General features: G+C 42.3%; 1 protein-coding gene across 1 annotated transcript; it reads left to right on the top strand.

Annotated features, from left to right (window-relative positions):
- The first annotated feature begins 360 nt into the window (after positions 1-360).
- ccdc142 (coiled-coil domain containing 142) lies at positions 361-19,688 on the top strand. The gene is made up of 19 exons (XM_074647784.1): positions 361-1,020; positions 1,128-1,214; positions 1,464-1,543; positions 2,740-2,780; positions 3,254-3,299; positions 4,738-4,991; positions 5,367-5,594; positions 6,000-7,324; positions 8,744-9,048; positions 9,262-9,348; positions 9,778-9,966; positions 11,227-11,393; positions 12,410-12,562; positions 13,581-13,695; positions 16,055-16,232; positions 16,837-16,947; positions 17,482-17,582; positions 18,379-18,547; positions 19,254-19,688. Exons 2-19 carry the CDS (start codon positions 1,189-1,191, stop codon positions 19,360-19,362), a joined length of 3,684 nt encoding a protein of 1,227 aa, XP_074503885.1. The 5' UTR covers positions 361-1,020; positions 1,128-1,188; the 3' UTR covers positions 19,363-19,688.
- The last annotated feature ends 457 nt before the right edge of the window (positions 19,689-20,145 follow it).

Here is a 20,145-nt window from a genome sequence, read left to right as displayed (position 1 = left end):
CTACTGGAAAATGTTTTTTTTTTTTTTTTTTTAAGGTTCAACACAATATATGATGAGAGAGTATTTTCTAATCAGTCTCATTATCATTGTCGCAGAGTTTTATACCCAGACCTGGCAGCAGAGGGCAGTGTTATGACGCCTGGGCACAAAGACAGACTCAATGACTAAACCAGTCAGAGATTGTGAAATCAGTCCTTGAATTCATTGCAGCAACAGGATTACACTTTTACATATAGACACACTCTGAACTGCAACCCTGTGAGAGGCAGCAGTGTACTGCAGCGCATCTAGTCTGCAGGAAATCTAAGAAGAAGAAGAAGAAGAAGGAGGAGGCGCCATTGGTCGTTTCTAGAAGGGAGCCCGCAAATTGCAAAATCTGATCTGAGATCTGCAAAAACTTGCAAAAACTCTCGCGAGACTTGCTTCCCGACGACCTATCCTAATCTTAACTACTCGAGGTCATTGCCTAACCCTAACTATTCGATGTTAATACCTAACATTCAGCATTCGAGGTCAATGCCTAACCTTAACAATCTCGCGAGAGTTTCCCCAGTTTGCTGGCTCCCTTCTAGCCTTCTAACCGCTACCGGCGCCATTTATGTCCGTTTTCCATAGCAACCGGTGACGCCTCCTCCTGATTGGCTGCCTCTACATCCCGTGTTTACTGTGATCAGGCCTCGCTAGCAGCAGATGCTATTTTAAACCTCACCTCCTTCGTGAGCGGTGGATTAACAAGTACAATTTAGAAAAGGAGTAAGTCAATAACAAGATACTTGGCTTTCGGCGAAGGGATTTAATAAATATAAAGAGTAGTCACGGATAAACCAGCTGTTAGTAGCTGAACAGGCTCCATCTGCTGCTGAGAGAGTAGCTCTGTGGGATTAATAACAACAACAACAACGTTAACTGGATGAGAGGCGACTCGTTTCTCCTCCATTAGTAAAGACTAGTTAGTGGTTCTTCTGCTGAGTCTTCAGGATGCTCCGGGGATGGACATCTGGACGACATCTCTAATGATCAGTAAGGATGTCTTCATGTCTGTGAGATTGTGAAAGCAGCTGGAGGATCCTCTCCTCCTATCACCTGTTTCATCTTAACACTAAGAAACACGGTTCCCTCCGTTTTAGGAGCATCTGAGTGAACTTAAAGAAAGAAAGAGGACCTGAACGTGACGTCCTGGTGATATGAATGTTGAGGCTTCTTTACAGTCACAGGTGAGAGATAATCTACCTCCCAGAGAAGTAAACCATGCAACAATGTAAACAATCATCATACGACATAACTATGACGTACACGTGTACATATGATGACATTGCTGTCATTTGTTTCAATGCCACATACATAAAGTTCAGTGTCAGTTTTAGGCAGTATGTCCAGCTGTGACATGTTGCTGTATGGAGTTAGAAACGAGGCAATATAGAACACTAATAATGTCTAATAATGTCTATACTGTCTGTTCACAGCTTAGCTGCATCTTCTGGGATGGATCACAACAACCCAGAGATACTGAAAGATCCTGGTGGAGAGCCTGGTCTGACAGCAGGTCAGACACTCACACACACACACACACACACACACACACACACACACACACACACACACACACACACACACACACACACACACACACACACACACACACACACACACTGACTTTAAAATAGGGATGCACCGATCCGACTTTTTCTGTCCCAGTACCGATAGGGATACCTGGGCTTTGGGTATCGGCCGATACCGAGTACCGATCAGTGTTTAATAGATAAAGTTTTATGTGACTGGGATCATTCTGTTATGTGTAAGGCAACATCAGGCTTGACTTAAACATTGTTTTCCTAACTTTGTAAAACAAAATGTGACCAATAAATACATAGGTATACATTTATTTAATTGTTCTTATTATTGGGATGGGGGATCGTGCACCAGCGACTTGGTAAGAGATCTTCAGAATTAACAGGAATTACAAGTAAAGTGTAAACCTTTTTAATGCAGCAACAAATTGGTCAAAACTGAAACAGGAATTACAATTACAGTGTATAATGTATATAGTGTATAAACATAAAATTGAGTTGAATAGATCTCCCCCATACTTACCAATATCCGTTCCAGCTATCTGAGTCGGTATCGATATCCGATCCAGTATCGGTGCATCTCTACTTTAAAGGTACTGAGTCTTTAAGGTTACCTTGGTGCTTCCTACTCTGCTGTGCAGCCTGTTAGCAAGCGCCATAAATACATAAATCCAATGGTACATTTTAGGTGTTACATTAGAGATGATTCAGTTTTGATAACCTAACAATGACCAATCAGAGGAGCATGTTGGGTTTCATTTGTATTTGACGTAGGCTCACTGATTGGTAAAAGTGGTAGAGTGAATATCTTCAGTGGTGGACTGACAACCCCTACCAACATGATAATCAGGTTTGTTTAGATTCAATAAAACATGCTTCAAGTGGTAGGACCTTTCAAAAAACACCCCTTCAATTAGTTTAATTTTCTAACCTTTACTTGTTGCATTTCATTTCCTTCATGGTTCTTGAATATCACTCTCTTTTGAAGGTCTCTGATCCCCACATCGTCTTTTTGCAGACATTTACAGCAAGAACAAACAACACCAAAGAGGATAAGAGAAATGCCACAAGCTATTCTGTATGAACATGTTCATCCAGTGGTGATCCTGTCACTTGTTTTATTTCCGATGTTATCTAATGATTGTGGGTTTTGTTTGTCTCTTTCTTTCAGACCGGGACAATTCGGAGTCATTCTGTCCAGAAAAGGAGCGGGTTAGTTCTCACGTTTATATTTCAACCTTTATTATCCGTCAATTGGATGCAATGTCTGTCTAATAATGGTAATTATGGAAATAGACTACGTGTAATGTAAAAGGGGTTGCTTGTATTGAGGAACACATTAGGCCTCACCCTGCAGTTCTGTGGAGCTTTTTAAGCATTTTTAAATTTGGTTGCATGGTTGTACAGATTGATAACGTGTGGAGCCAGACCTTTCTGTAGCTCTGACAGCTGTGGAGATACATCTGGCTATGCGAGACTAAGTTTAAGCAGTCTTGTAACAATTGTGCTACATTTTGAGGCTTAAACAAGATGTATTATTGAATATCAACTGTACAGCAGTGATAAAAAAAACGTTGGGAACGCGTATAAATTCATAGTTGAGCTTCTATAAAACACTCTTAGCTCCTAAGATTGATTGTTGTAGGAAAACAAGGTGTTGATAATTTGTCCTTTGTGTCTTTCAGATGAGATGCAGTTCCTGCGTGGTGACCGAGGATCTGTCCACTAACGGTACTATCATGTATACATGTGACAGCAGCAGATACAGCAGTCATCATGTACAACACTGCAGCATGCTGCTGGAAGAACTGTGTCCAAAAACACACTCTTATCAGCCAACAGGACTGAGCACATAAGCTCTGTGCCAAATCCATACTACACACTAATTTTATACAGGACATGCTAGTTGTCATAGTGTACTGTTTTAGCAGTTGGTACACAAAAAAAATCAACCGCTTTATAGTAACAGGAAAAACAATATAGGTGATGTCCAGCAAACTGCCACTTTGGGATGTCACTACAAACTAAACTTCACAAACGGATGTCCCTCTTAAAAATGGATTTCTGGAGAGCTTTCTGGAGCTGTTTCACCACCATCCACAATTCATTTAAAATTATTTTAGCTTTGAGCATCTCCTCCATCTTTTGTGAGTTGCACCCTGCTGCTGATCTTTTATTGCACTCAGGTTATTACACTTTCATACCCTGAAAAGTACCCTGATAATATTTCACTTGTGTCAATACTAAAAATATTGACTTTAATACCCGTACAAATAGTTTTTCCTGCAGGTCGATTTATTTTTAAATGCTGAAAATGCCCATTGATAGGTTAATGTCATGACATTTTAGCATTATTTTGTCTGCCCCCTTGCTGTGCATGCATCCTCTGTTGTTTAACCCGTAAGCCCTCCTTTACCACTGAACCAAATAACTGCCCCAGTTTTCCTATGACTTTTATATCCCTTGTTTGTGAGTTGTCTTTTTTAGGCTGCGTTCACACCAAATCAGGCGTTGCGGCGAAAATGTCAGTCTTCCCATTCATTAGAATGTGGGTAGGCTGTTTAGGCTGTAGCGGTGGGGACCGAAGGGATGCTGAAAAAAAAACCACACTGTCGCAATAACCGTAATATTGCAATACTGCGCTACTGACAAGCCAACAGCAGGGGATTGCAGCCAACCGCCAGAACTGCTATGTTCACATTCACATTTCTTTTTTTAATTCTTTGCAATGGGAGCGCCAGCAGCATGACGAGGCGCTGAGCATCTATTCTGTGCTGAGCGCTGCACGTTTGGTGTTTTTTTCTGGTCTCCGAGAGTTGGAAAAAACTCAAAATGTTGAAAAAGATCACACTTCAAAAATCATAAAAGTGTTCATTTGTGAAGATTATCTTGCTGAACAAAACGTGTACGTGTTATAAACATTTGTTTGCCACAGAGCTTACTTTCTGCGATAATCCAAAACCCAATGGAAAAATCCCATTTGTCGAGGGAACCAAGTGCGATGCTAACTTCCTGGTTGGCCTGCAAAAATCCGTCATCCCTGGAGCACTCTATGGGCCATTTACGTGACACTTCCACACCGCTGCACAACCCTGCCTGATCTGGTGTGAATGCAGCCTCAGTCTCTCCAGTGTGCTGAAATTCTTCTCTCATTGTCCGCCCCTCCCAGGTTCCTGGTCACAGAGGTCCATCTCCCGTTCCTTGCAGCGGGCCGAGACTTTACTCCGAAGCACCTTTAACCCCAGCCTGAAGTGGCTGTTCCACGGCCGCATTCAAGACGAGGAAGAGGCAGAGGGGAATTTCGTAGTCGCTCACAATCTGGTGTCCCGGTCCTCCGCGCGTCTCCTGCGTCTGCAGCAAGCTCTCCTGAATGTGGCGCCCCAGTGGCAGCCGGTCGGCAGGGCACAGATGGTATCTCCCCAGGTGAGCTCCGGGGATCGCAGGGAAGCTGAATTTTAAAGCAGGTGTTGATGTGTGTGATCACCTCTAGCGATTACCTTTAGTCCTTAGTACTCACTTAACAAGGATTATCTGTGTAGTGTAAATGCCTTGATTTGTATATGCGGTGTTGTGGAATGCATGCACAAAAAAAGCAAATGACTAGATAAAGAAGTGAAAAGGGAAGAAGATATAATAAAATAATCGTAAAAATAATTGCTTTCCATTTAAGAACTCTTGATAATTAAACCTTTGAAAAAAACAATTAGGGAGAAGAAGCAGCGTCATAATGTGAGCTGATTTTTCATATTATATGAGTCCATAACCTCCTCCTCCTCTTCTCTCTTCCTCCTCCATCAGGTGTGTGTTAAAGGCCTCCCAGCAGAGGGGGGTGTTCTCCTCCTGCCCTCCTCCTCCTCCTTCCTGCAGGGGCACTACACAGCTCTGTGGAGGCTCATGGAGCAGCGATCCCTGCTGCTTTTCATACACGAGTACACCAGGAGGGCTCGCCTAGCAGCAGCATACATATCCAGAGTGAGCCACCTGCTGGAGGATCAGCGGAAGAAATCACACCTGACACTTTACCAGGTCAGGCTAAACCGCAGGAATTTCTCTTTAAAACGTTTCTGTAAGCAATCTTACAGATGATATGAACATTTCATCAGATTACTCTGTGTAATGTGAAACCCATTGAATCAGCACCCAACTGTGCAGCTGTTAATATGTTCACCAGCTAGTCTCTAACTTTGTCTGTCTGCTGATAGTGTGCTGATAGTGTGCTGATAGTGTGCTGATAGTGTGCAGTGGGCTGGATGAGAGTGAGTAAGAACCAAAACAATAAGCTAGAAGATGCTAAAAAAGCAACTCAACAATTCTGGCAGTGAAAGGGACCAGTTGTAGTACATCTGTCTTTATATTTACTCGTACAGAAACATTTCAAATGCTACCTCTGGTGCTTATTTACCAGCACAAGCGTTCTCCTCTCCGTTCCAGACCCCGTCCAGTTGGTCTTCAACCAGGGTCGGTCTTTGCTCACTGAGTCAGGAACTCCGGGTCCATCTCAACCACTGGTCTTGTCTGTTCTCCAAAGTCCAGTCTGACCGCTACCTGAGACCTGCTCTGGTCCAGCAGACCGGGCTGCTGGCGGAAATCAAACAGACTCTGGACCTCCTGGGTCTGCAGGCTCTAGTTTTGATGGAGCATTATGTGTATGTCATTTTGTCTGCTGTAGCCCGGACTGAATTAGACTCTGTACCGAGAGAAGTCCTGGAGGATATTCTAGCTGGTACGGACCTGTATAACCAGGCGGTGGGAGAGCAGAGAGCACAGCACAGCACTACCCAGCTGAGGACTGCAGTATTACAGCAGGCACATTATTCCACACTGGATTCTGTTCTTCCAAACAGCAAAGAGCGTCACCCCGCTGCCTTCTCTGTCAAAGAGCTGATGGTGATTTTAGCGGTGCATCAAGCGGACGTGGCGGCCAAGCAGCTGCACGGCTGGGCCTCTGAGCAGCACTATCACAACAGTCAGGTTCACACTGACTACAAGGCCTACGCATGTTCTGACAACTCCGTTAGTCAGATGGCCAGGCTCCGCTGTGGGACCTCTGCACTGAGACCCGAGTGGACCTGGGAGCAGCTGCAGCAGACTTACCTTATTTCTTCTCCTCTATTCTCTAGTAATCATCACCCCCCTCTACAGTCATCATCTCGTCACACCTGCCATAAAACTCCTCCTGTTTACATCCCCGACCTTCAGTTGGACAGCTTTGAAAACCATCCTGTATTAGCCAAGCCCACCTTCGTCCAACACGGACCAGAGGGCTCGAACAAAGACCAAACAAGCCAGTGCCAAACATGTATATCCCAGACTGGTCTAGCCCAGACCAGTGTGGAAGCTTTGGACTCCATCCAACCACCAAATCTAGAAAGACAGACAAGTTTAGAAAACTGTAAACTACCGCAGACCATTTCACCCCCTTCGACCACCGTCCACCATCTCTCAGCCCCGCCTCTGTCGGGGGTTTGCCAACAGGACCATTCCTCAGTAGAGCTTCTTTTTCAGGTGCTAGTTTCCTCCAATGACCTGCTGGCTCCCCTAGTGTCACACACATCTACACCAGAGGCACCGACTGAACAACTGCTCCCAAATACAACGACAGATGTGTTGTCACCAAATGGAAAGATCATAAATACAGCTGATTCAGCGGAATGGATCAGTCCGAGTACAGAACCGAACAAGGACCAGAATGTGGGAGGAACTCAGCAGGAATGGGCCGAACTGGAATTAACAACCAGGCAAGAAGCTGCTGTCAGGTAATGTCTAGATTAACCAGCCACTGTGTTGATATTGTTAAGCAATTCATTCAAAGCATACTGAGGCCTTGTCGGATCATCTGAAACCCCCTGTCTACCAACAGCATTAGAAACATTTGGCACTTCCCACAGTGATGTGCCACGGGTTTGAACCTGTCTCTGAAACTCTCCTTTTTTTATTCATCACACAAGTACTTCCATCATTTTTCGTGCGAACAAAGAGTGCAACATCATGAACGCCTTCAAAGAGAGAATGTCTGAAATGTCCGTCATGATCCCCATTCGAACGGTTCGTTGCCTCGTTGCCTGTCACCCCGTTCTGTAGCCCAAATGATGCTTTTGCATCCCATTATCCCAAAGGATCTGCGCCAACCAACCACATGCAGCCCGAAATGTATGACCATGAAGACTACTGGTGGTTGTGTAGGATTGTTTTTGACTCGTGCAAGCACTTTTCCAGCTGCTGTATGTCCCTTGATCTAAGTCTGTTTCTGTTAGAATGAGAAAATGTGACATAGTGACTAGTGTATAAGTGTGTAAGAAAATATCCATTCACATGAGCATCACGATATTATGTTTTGCGATACTGTATCGCTGTATCGATTTTTTAATTAAACTCTTAAAATCTGATGGCCCAACGGCCCGCCGACGGACCTGGCCATTATTCTGTCTTTCAGAGGTTGTAGCGGGCTTAGTTTTAAAGCTAGACTGAAAATACTGGCATTATATGAAACTAGAAAAAACATAAGGAATCCATCGGTACCAAACATGTCATACTTGCATGTCGCGAAAGATGCCAAATAATGCTCAAAATTTGCACTAAATTTTTGCGAGGAAAAACTGGCATGGCCATTTTCAAAGGGGTCCCTTGACCTCTGACCTCAAGATATGTGGACTTGCATATAGCGCCTTTCTAGTCTTCTGACCACTCAAACCGCAAGATATATGAATATCATTTACATGGGTACACACCTCCTCTCAAAAACATCCTCCATATTCCTTATTTTGTGAGTTCCCTTTTCCATAACTTTTACTTCTTGAATCAAACTTTTCGTTCTTATAAAATCTGGGGGTTTAGTGACTTTTTCTTTTTTACTCAGATTGTAAATGGTGGTGTGTTCTTTATACTGTTACAGTTCTCCTAAAATTACAGTTGAAAAAATATATCGCAATATATCGCCTTGCATACAGTATTGCAATATATCGCAATATATTGAATCGTAACCCCCGTATCATGATACGTATTGTATCGCCAGATTCTTGCCGATACACAGCCCTAATGGTGACTTAACTTTCTTGTTGCACTGACCGTTATGTGGCCTAAAATACATGTCCTGTGTTTTGTTGGATCTCCAGGAGACCACACTCCCAGTTGCCCCAGTTCATGTGTGATAACTGCAGAGTGTTTGTGTCCTTCAGCTCAGGTTTTGGAAGGGATGGAAACCCAGAGAAGGAGGACAGCGGGGGAGCAGCAGAGGGGACAACAGCGGAGCCAGATTGTCTTCGTTGGCCTCACTCGGTACAGTGGTTGGACCTCGGTCAGTCGCTGGTGTTTGCTGATCTGTTTGGACAGTACCGCACCCTGCTGTGGACTCTCTGCAGCAGAGCCCTGTGGCTGCAGCTGCATGTGCCACAAGCAGGAAACACTGCAGGAAGCATCAACCTCCAAGACAAACACAGGTGCTTCCAAATCCTGCACAGGATCAGTCAAGCTTCAAAGACCGGTACGAATATAATGTCCAGTACATGCAGCATGTCTTAAATTCATTTGTTTATCTGTCTTTCATTACTTATTTGTTCAATTGATTACTTCCTTTACACCAGGTACAGTGGTCTGTGTGCAGTAATTTAGTTTTATGTGTTTTGAATTTCATTCTGAAATCCATTTGACTGTACCGTCTACGTGATGCTTCTGGGTTTTGTGCTGTTATTTGTAGATCTGGTTCCAGAGGAGTGCAGAACCATGCTTGAGGACTTCAGTCTGTATCTGTTAGTCATCACAGCTCATGCTCAGTGGGACTATGGTTAGTACGCACACACACACACACACACACACACACACACACACACACACACACACACACACATGTTGTTATTAGAGGCAGAGCGGTTGTAGAAATGGAAATAATTCAAGCAACAGGCAGAGCTACCCATCAGTTGGATGGTATTACACGTTTTAATGGCATCTTATTTTATTGTATGTCGCGCAGCACTTTTATATTTTATGTTATTTTGGATAATTGGTTATCAGCACATACTCAGTATCAATTCACAAGAATTAAACCTTAATCTGGACATCAGGACATTACAAGTTTTTCATTAAACCCTATATAAACCTTAACCTATGTGTTTATGGATAAACAAACCTTTTTCACGAAAGCACTCTACTGACTATATTCTTGTTGCATACATTTGTGGTGTTGTCTCTCACGTGCTTGTCTGTCTTTCTTCAGTGGTGTGCAGGAGTTTAGGTTCAGCTCTGAAAGATAAGTGTCTCACAGAAGCGAATGAGGGCAACAACTCGTTGTCGTCTAAGCAAGATGGAAACGTGATGATGTCCGTGACCATGGAGCACTTCCTGCTGCTGTCCTCTCCTCTCCTGTCATCTCTGTGCTGCCATCACTCAAACAGCAGGGCCTCAGGTAAAAAGACCTATTCAGTCACACCAGCAGCATACTGTACCTACCTGCAATATCACCTGATTTATCAGTGTGTGCCACTGAAACAACATCATCACAGCCAAAGCTTCACTTCATCTGCTGCGGTAAGCCAGCGTTAATGTGTAAAGCTGATGTCGATACTTAAGCAGTATTCACATTGTAGCTGAAAAACAAGGCCCCTTGCGCTGCACACAGGATTACTGATGAGAGTGGGGGACTTTCTGGGACAAATATCATCTCCCACAGACACATACTTGCAAATACTGTAACTGTTTGCAAATTTTTATAGCCAATCACAATCATGATCTGTTCTGATTACCAGGCGAAAAGACTTTGCAAAGATCTATTTTGTACAATGTGGACACTGTTAATAGTGGATTCACTACAGAACACTACAGACTACACTTGAACTGAGACTTGAGGAGACGTGAGCTATAAATATTGAATAACTACTGAATGTAGTTTTGCCTTTTGGAGCTCTGCCAAACAGTCATGAATAATTAATGACACAATCAGGACGCATGCAGCGTCTCCATAATCTGAACCAGAATAAAATGGAGACAAATCTAAATTCAGATTTAAAGGGGACATATCATGAAAAACTCCCTTTTTTCCAGTGCTTGTGCGCATACATTTGGGAGTTCCTATAACCACAAACTGTGAAATAAGACAACCCAGTCAGTTTCTTGTGGGCTGTCTAGACCAGGAAACATGTGTCAGAGTCTGATGTTCTTTTTCTTTCCTTCTATCAATCTTTATTCTTCTGACATTCACAATGAAAACATGCGTTTGGGTCACCGGTTCACTCGTGTGCATTCAGCACCGCTGTCATCACGGACAGCGCTTTACATTACACTGTAAAAATACACTATAAAAAATATAAAGTTATCTTGACATAAAAATATGAGTGACCACTGCCTTAAAATGTTAATTTAACTGAACTGGAACTGTAAAATGTTCTTGCTTTTTATGATGTTAAGCATAGTGAGTCGACTGAACTACAAAAGAGACAACAACTGTTGACTGTTGGAAGTGGGAACCAAATATCAGAAATCTGTCACAGAGATAAACAAAACATTAATTTTGAACCCGTCAACAATTTTGAAATGATTAATTCACAATTATAATCATTTTTTGGGGGAAAAGCAATACTTTTATTCTGTACCTTTCTAAAAGCTTTTTTTTTAAAATTATTTTTTCACTGTTACAATTCAGCTGATATCTCCCTCTCTCTCCCCCCAGGTTCTTTTAGCCTCTTCCCCTCCAGGCTCACTCTCCAGAGACAGACTGTTAGCTTGGCGTTAGCCACAGTGCAACTGTCTTCAGTCTGGGTCATGTCCAAGGCTTACCAGTTCCTCTCCTCATGGAACCTCAACAAGTTCCTGCTCATCACACAGGGAGACCTCAAAGTAGGTTACTCATTTATATCAACCATATTGGATTTAATATATTTTTAATAGGACTGTCAATCATTCAAAACAATCACAAATATTATCCAGAAACCCTCACAGGTACTGCATTTAGCATAACAAATATGCTCAAATCATAACATGGCAAACTGCAGCCCAACAGGCAACAACAGCTGTCAGTGTGTCAGTGTGCTGACTTGACTATGACTTGCCCCAAACTGCATGTGATTATCATAAAGTGGGCATGTCTGTAAAGGGGAGACTCGTGGGTACCCATAGAACCCATTTTCATTCACATATCTGGAGGTCAGAGGTCAAGGGACCAAATGGCCATGCCAGTTTTTCCCCGCCAAAATTTAGCGCAGATTTGGAGCGTTATTTCACAACAAGCTAGGATGACATGGTTGATACCGATGGATTCATCAGGTTTTATAGTTTCATATGATACCAGTATCTTCACTCTAGCTTTAAAACTGAGCCCGCTACAACCTGAAAATCACAAGTTGTGTTAATGCGTTAAAGAAATTAGTGACGTTAAAACGAATTTGCGTTAACACGTTATTATCGCATTAACTTTGACAGCTCTAGTTTTTAATCGATGCAGGATCAAAGAACTACATTACAGAAAAAAAGTTTGTCCTGATACCGGCATGAATAGAGATGTGCAGTACAGTGAACTTGGAGAGTATTCACACCTCTTTGTCAACATGTTGTGGTACACACTTCTCTTATAGGATGAGACCAGTGTTATTTGATATTTAATAGGAATGAAACCTACACTGAATAATGTCTGTGTAGCAGATATATCTTATTCCTCTGTGACAAAGGAGCCCCATTGTTGTTTGAACACTATTAAAAATGCCTCCAATATACTGTCAGCTTATTTAGTGAATATGGCTTTCACTGGAGTTATACTTGGTTAAATACCAGTCCAATATTCACTCGCCTTATAGTGCAGTTTTGCCTTTTAGCATCAGTTTGATAGAGTGTGTTTGTGACGTGTTGTTTCTCTGCAGGTGCTGAGAGAGTCAGTAGAGACGATTGTGCATCAGACGAAGTCCCTGATGATGAACTCAGATAGTAACCAACAGTCCACTCTTCATAACCACGGCCAGCTCCTGCTGAGGCAGCAACTCAAAGCACTCGACGGGGCCGTGTCCGAGCTGCAGGTGACCCGTCTGGTTTATTCTTCTCTGGTTAGAAAGCCAAGTAGCCTACAGAGTTTGTTTATACCTGTTTTGACAATGGGCTACAAATATGTCATGGCTTTATATGACACAACTGTCATTCTTTACTTTTTAATATAACCAGGAGTAAAGACTCATTGAGATTAAAAATCTCTTTTTCAGAGTGTCCTGGCCAAGATAGGGATAGTTACAGTTACAGTTACACGGTTAAAACAAAGACAGAGAGCAAATTGCAGAGTCATAAGGTATCGAAAAAACATCATCTACATTCAAAACATCTACAACCATATGTGCTTGTTTCCAGGTCTTTTAGAAGCACTTTAAAGACATTCAGTGAGACCAGCTCTCCAAGATTCAGGTCATTTTGTAACTGATTCTAAGTAGAGGGAGCAGCAGACTTGAATGCCCTTTTTTCCCAGTTCACTACGGACTTTGGGGACAGTTAATAGGATTAAGTCCTGGGGAGCGAAGACAGTAATGTCCCGTACTTTTTTGAAGGATGTAGATCAGTAGGTAAGATGGAAGCAGACCAAGAATAGCCCTGTAAGTAAGGGATAATGTACAGCGAGCCGGTCATTGTTGTGAAAGAATCCCCGACAGGGCGGTGCTGCACACCGACGCGCAGCGTCTTGTAATGAGATACAGACTCTGAAAAGCGGTGACAGGCAGGAGATTCAGTGGCTTAGATTTTACATTTGAAAACAGCATGAGTTTTGTTTTGTCAGCATTTAAAACAAGTTTTTGTACAGTATTAAAAGTTGTAGCTGACAGAGAGCCTGTTTTGGTGAAGATGCAGAACAGTAAATCAGAGTGTCATCGGCATAAAAGTGGAAATTTTACACTGGAAACACGTTGGTAACGTGGGTGTTTTGGGATAATGTTTAAATGCCTCTAACAAGACGAGATGTTTTCCCTTTCTTCACATTCAGCCAGCATGAATGTGGCATTATGCAAATCAAAGAATGTAATCTGATCCTGATAACACTGCTCTGTCCATCAGATCTTCTCTTCTCTGGTGCTGAAGACCTTCTCCAGTGACTGCAAGAGGATGTCGGGGGAAATTTTTGAACAGACCATGCCTCCTGCTGCACACTGGAGACCCAGCCTCAGGACAGGTACTGGAATCTGACTCTTATTAATGGTCAGTCAATGTATAAAACCACCTCCCTTAGAGAATGAAGCTTATAGATACTGTAAGCTCAACTTGTAACTAAGGCTGTCAATGATTAAAATATTTAATTGCGATTAATCGTAATCTGTAATTAATCAGTACTGCATTTAGCATAGAAAATATGCTCAAATCATATCATGACAAACTGCAGCCCAACAGGCAACAACAGCTGTCAGTGTGTCAGTGTGCTGACTTGACTATGACTTGCCCCAAACTGCATGTGATTATCATAAAGTGGGCATGTCTGTAAAGGGGAGACTCGTGGGTACCCATAGAACCCATTTTCATTCACATATCTTGAGGTCAGAGGTCAAGGGACCTCTTTGAAAATCGCCATGCCAGTTTTTCCTCGCCAAAATGTAGCCTAACTTTGGAGTGTTATTTAGCCTCCTTCGCGACAAGCTAGTATGACATGGTTGGTACATGATTCATATGTTGCCATTAATTTAAACTGAGCCATTTCTGTTTACATAAATCAAACTTTATGATGTCATACAATTTAGCTGATGGAGAGAAATACATCTCGTATGCCATAAGTCCATTAGTCTGCCCGTCCAAGTAAGATTCAACTTTTTTTTTTTTGTCCGTGAGGGTGAACAGGCGTGATGTCGGGCAGCTAAAGGCGGGGAGGGACTGGGAAATGAGAGTAGATTTAGGAAAACAGCTCATAGTCCCTCAGGAGATAGCTACAACTAATCTCTGAGCAGATCTTGTGTTGTGGACAGAAACACAGCGTGTTGCGTGTCATGCGGAGCTGAAACTACCACGGGAGGATGAAAAGCTTAGATATACAGATCTGGCAGCAGAGCTAGAGGAGCGTGGCTGCAACCAAAGGACCGTCCTCTGGAGGTTGATTATAGGGGCTTTGTAGGCAGATCACTTTTGTCCCTGTTAACTGAACTGGGTATAAGAGGGTGTAGCAAACACGCAATGGAAAAACATGGCCGATGCTGAAGCCAGTTCCAGTGAATCTCTGAGGAAAGATGAGAGACTGAAGCAAAGATAATCCTAAACTTCTAATGTTAACTGGTGATGTTCTAGACAGAAGTGAATGATGTGTTGCTTGCTGGGTTGAGGTAGCTAAAGGAGGCTTAGTTAGTTTGTTTGGTTGGTTTGTCTGCTGGTGATGGCAGCATGCTGATGACCCTGTAGACTTGCCTGCACTTGTAAACGCACATATAACTTCATATTGAAACCATATTCTTTATTTAGTAAGACAGGACATAAAAGGATGTCACTCTAAGAATGAGATGATAATCCATGAAAGGTTTCTCATACTAGAGGGGTTGCTAACTAGTGGCTGTTAGTTAGACTATTTTTTTGTGAAATTTTCTGATACTCAGGTTAACTAAGTCAGCAGGAAGGAAGAGGCCCCAGAGCTGTTGATGTCTTACACAGAAAGGTTTATTGAAGCTCTGCGTGAAGGCCTCACAACTCTGCCCTCTCTCCTTGGTGCTCAGTGTTTTATCTTCATCATGTTTTGACTTACGAGATTCCTCTGGCATCTGTGTGACCCTGGTTGCCCCAGCGACTGGCTCTACGGCCCCTACTGCAGACACAGCTGTACAGATAACGGTGGCGCCCCAAGGCAGGAATCCAACCCGGTGATGTCAACATGAGGGACACCTTGGCGCCCCGACCAAGGGGAGAGGAATAGATAGAAGGAATTCAACCCAGTGATGTCAACACAAGTCACTCTGACCTCCCGACCAAGGAGAGAGGAATAGATAGAAAATTCCATCAGACTAATGGAACCAGATAAACAGTGGTGGTGGTTGGACAACTGAGTGGGTCATAGCATTTAGATAAAGATGCCTATCAAACCAATAGGGCCAGCCACTGTAGTTTAGCCTAAGGAGCATAAGGTCCCTTGACCTCTGACCTCAAGATATGTGAATGAAAATGGTTTTCTATGGGTACCCACGAGTCTCCCCTTTACAGACATGCCCACTTTATGATAATCACATGCAGTTTGGGGCAAAAACCATGCAGTTTTTTGCATGCAGTTCCTATGTTTTATTTTTGCCTATTCTAAAATGGTTTATTTCTGGTGTGTTCTTTATATTATGACAATTTTCCTCAAATTTAATTTTAAAAAAATCGCAATATATCACCTTGCTTACAGTATACAATATATTGCAATATAGTGAATCGTTACCCCTGTATCATGATACGTATCTTATCGCCAAATTCTTGCCAATACACAGCTGTAATGAATACTGTCCCTCCAGAGGAATGCTCACCCAACCTTTGGTACATTTTACTGTGTATTGATAATTATGTATTTCTCTGTTGGTGCCCAGGTTGTCCCAGCAGTCCCAGTGAGTATGCATCTCGGGCAGCTCAGACTGTGATTGGTCAGGTTTTAGAGGGTGTGGCACCGTTGTCTGATGATGCCCGTGTCCAGGCTCTGAGTATAACAATGACAGCTTTCATGGAGGCATGGATGGAACACATCCTGAAACAGAGGATCAAATTCAGGTATGTTTTTGGTCATGATGTCTCACAGTGTTATCCACCAAATCCATGACACCGTTTAAAACAGAGATTAAGAATATTAAGAATATACCATGGAGTTGGGCGCCCCTGTAGCCTAATTGTTACGGCGCATACCACATAACCGCACATCCGCGGTCTGACTCCGGGCCGGAGGATATTACATCGTACCCCGGAGTCGATAACGTTATTCGCTGGTGCCATTACCGCCACTCTCTCTCTTGCTTCACCACTCACTTACCACGTACACACACACTCTACGCACTGGCTCTGCTCTAAATGACCTACGCTGCTCTTACAACATCTGGCTCTAGAGAGGGCTATTCATGTTTTTGCATCGGCACCCTAGGTATTGTCTGTGCGCCATGCACAGTTGTGTGACTTTGCGTGTTCTGGCACCTGCTGATTTACAAATGAGGCACTTGGCATGCCCCTCCTGGTGTCATCAATACAGTATCCATAAACGGGAGACAATATGACAGCATTCAAATATAGAATACAGTTGAAAATATAAAGCATTATTTTAGTAACTACAAAAATATAGTTCAGTGAGTTGTCTGAGCAGCGTTGTTTTGTTGTTCCTCCTCAGTGTGCACGGAGCTCTCCAGCTGAAGCAGGACTTTGATTCCATCAGAGAGTTGATCCAGTCAGACAGATACGGTCTGTCAGCTGAACTCCACCAACGATTGCTCAACCTCCGGTATCACATCCCGCCTTCTAACTAACTATATACAATGTAGTTTCAGTTTATTGACACCAGACCAGGCTCCCATATTGATTATATATATACAGTATATGTATCTAACAGTGAACTGTGAATGTTCAAGAAAACCAATGTGTTTACTTGTAAGAAAGATTCAAATCAAACAGAAAAACATCTTTGTTAATGTTTCACAGCTGTGCCATGTACCAGACATTTCTTGAGACAGTTGCTTGAGTGGTAATTGGCTCCATATTTAAGCATAAATTGATTTACACCTGACTGTCAGCTCTTTGGACCCTCTTTTGGGTCAAAATAATAAAATAAAAAGCACTAGAAAATATTAAATGACTTGGTGTTTATACATATAAACAGTGTATTATACATATATTTATAGATTTCTTGGAAATTGTAGTCTAAAAGCCATATTTCTAATATTGAAATGCCAGGGTGAAGAGAACTTCCACCTGTGCTGATCATTTTCCACTCCACTGTAGGTAAGCAGGTTGTGTAATCCCTCTCTCTTGCCTGCAGGGTTTTTCAGCAAGTGGACTCAGCAGTGGTGTGTCTGCTCCAGCAGCCACAGGCCAAACCATACCTGCCGTCCAGAGCCTGGAAGCCTTTCACACGCTGCTGTGAGTAGAGTTTGGGTGACCATGCCGTTTTTTTCATGCAGTATAAATGTGTTATTTTAGCCTGTTCTAAAATGATGTGTTTGAACATTTCTGCATACTGGGGTCCCTAAACAGTCTTGAATTACATAAATTGTCTATCACTGTAAAGTTGAGACTCTTGGGGATCCAATGAGCCCAATTGTATTCATGTGTGATGATGTTTTGTGGAGGGATTATTGATCATTTAATTCTCGAGTGGTAAAAAAAAAGGTTAAATTTAGCACCAAATCTGTGTAACAAATGGTATCAAGCCAAAAATTGCTGCAACAACTTATGAGACACAATATGGGAACGGACATTATATACTTCGATCATAATGTTCTAAACCCTTATACCCTTTTAAAATTAATTTTATGACTAGAAGAACTTGACACACAGTGCAGCGCCGCATCTCAAATTAATCTCCAGGTTCCCAGCTTTCAGATGATGTACACCACTTCTATATGACATCTACTGCTGACCTGCTATCTCCCCCTAAAGACCCCCTGAAAAAGACAAAAATGGGTCTATTGTGGGTCTCAGACGGTTAATCGACAGATCTGTGGAACTGAGTTTCTCCACAAAAGCACCACTTTAAATCTTGTGTTTAGCAGATTGGAAATAAGTCATTCAGCATGAAAAAAAGTATAAAAATGACTAATTGACCAGTCAACTAAGACCAAAACGACGGTTAGTCGACTAACTGACTAAGAGGGGGCGGCTCTAGATAAAACCGAATCGGTGGCAGTAACCTGTGTATGTGTGTGTAACTCTTCAGGTCCAGCCAACAGCAGCAGAGACAGCCTCGATGCAGCAGTGGGGAGCAGTATAACCAACCTGGGGTGTATGGAGGGTGAAGACCTGACTCAGTCTGACCCCTCAGTTGTGACCACTGACCTCCCTCCAGTGAACCCATCCAGCCCCGGAGAGCCCTACCTCGCTCCAAGGTACATTATTACAACTGCGATTCAGTGATTCCTTGTTGATGTGGTGTGAATAGGTATAAGGCCTGTCCTTCCCCTTAAAGTACCATAAGGTTCTGTGTTCTCTCTTTTTACCAATGAATTTATGATCAATGAGAAACATTTTAGATTGTTTAAGTATGCTGATGACTCTCGCTCTTCAAACGTGGTGTCACACCAGCCAGCTAGATGTCGAATAATGGAGCTGCTAACATTAACGGGGGTGCCATTGAGTTATTATTATGAGGCGTTCAAGCTCTGCTCAACAAAAATGACTAACGTTATCATGATGTATTCAAATGTAATTTTCGTAAAATAAAGTTTTTGGCGAGAACCTTGAATAAATCCAGTTGTTTGAAGGAGATGTTTTCACATCAATATAAAATAGATATTAGAGAGAGAATTATGACCTGTTTAACTTCCTAACACAAGCTTGAAGCAGCTTCCCAAGATTTTTTTTTAATCAAAGCAAATATTTAAATAATCATAATCATTTGAATTGTGTTTTTATGCAAATAACCACTATAGATGACAATAACAAAGTACAGTACAGAACTGTGTACAGTACCCTCCCTCCCCCGAAAAATAGTGCTTCCCCGGAAGCTACGGTGGGTTTTATAAGACAAACCCATTTGTGCTGTTGTGATGGGATTCAATAGTAAGAATTGTACTCTTTATTTTGTGCTCACAGTCAAGCTCTGGGTGTTGCTCAGCGGGAATGGTTGGACCTGAGGATCCACAGCAGCGCTCGTCGCTGGAGGCTGCCGGGACTGCAGTGTCTCTCTAAGTCTGAACCCTGAACACACAGACACTCATGTCACATGGATCTCTCTGGCTCTTTGGTTTAGTGTCAACAAACAGTGTAAAAGAAAAGGAAATATCCAGTAAAAATATATATAAAAAAACATTTTTATTCTTGTTGTTTAGAGAGTGTATATTTTTGTAAAAAAAAGAATGTGATACCTCTGGAGGTTACTTTTGACTGATGTAAAACTTTATTTATTTATTAATTTATCTAAAAAATATTTCTATTAATTAACAAAAATTTGTTTTACAACTTATCAGCAAACATATTTTTATATTCCTGAATAAAATACATGACTCATCATCATTGCTTCCTGATAAAATGTTTGTTCTTTTTTACGTGTACATGGTGAACTGGAATTAGTCTGTAAATTGTCTACACAGTTAACCATGATAGCAAGTGTTAGAGAACAATTCTCTTTAGCTTAACTGGATTTGGAGGAATTCAAGTCTGGGCTTTATGACTGAAATGATCTGCACACTCAATAGTACAAGCTCCCCAAAGTTTAATAAGGAAACATTTTCACCAGCAAGGTGCTCTCAGGCAAAAGGAAAGGAAAAGACAGGTTATATTTATATACAGACAAAAACAACGACTTGGCTACAGTTAGGAGATCACATGATGCAACAAACTCCCATATTCCAAAAGTGATGTTGGTGCATCCCACTCTCGGCTGGCTTCATGCCTTGTGGGAGCGCCCTGAAAAAGGTGTATAGAGGGGTGATCGGCAGGTCACACTAGCTCGTCGCGAAGATGGTTAGATAACGCGTCAAACTTA

This window comes from Sebastes fasciatus, chromosome 10 (assembly GCF_043250625.1).
Source record: "Sebastes fasciatus isolate fSebFas1 chromosome 10, fSebFas1.pri, whole genome shotgun sequence".
Lineage (NCBI taxonomy): Eukaryota > Metazoa > Chordata > Actinopteri > Perciformes > Sebastidae > Sebastes > Sebastes fasciatus.
This window is presented reverse-complemented; position numbering and strand designations above follow the sequence as displayed.

Coding starts and splice junctions, on each gene's coding strand:
- ccdc142 (XM_074647784.1), top strand. CDS start 1,189: ATGTTGAGGCTTCTTTACAGTCACAG. Junction 9,967..11,226: donor CTCAAACAGCAGGGCCTCAG/GTAAAAAGACCT, acceptor CTCTCCCCCCAG/GTTCTTTTAGCCTCTTCCCC. Junction 17,583..18,378: donor GAAGCCTTTCACACGCTGCT/GTGAGTAGAGTT, acceptor GTAACTCTTCAG/GTCCAGCCAACAGCAGCAGA.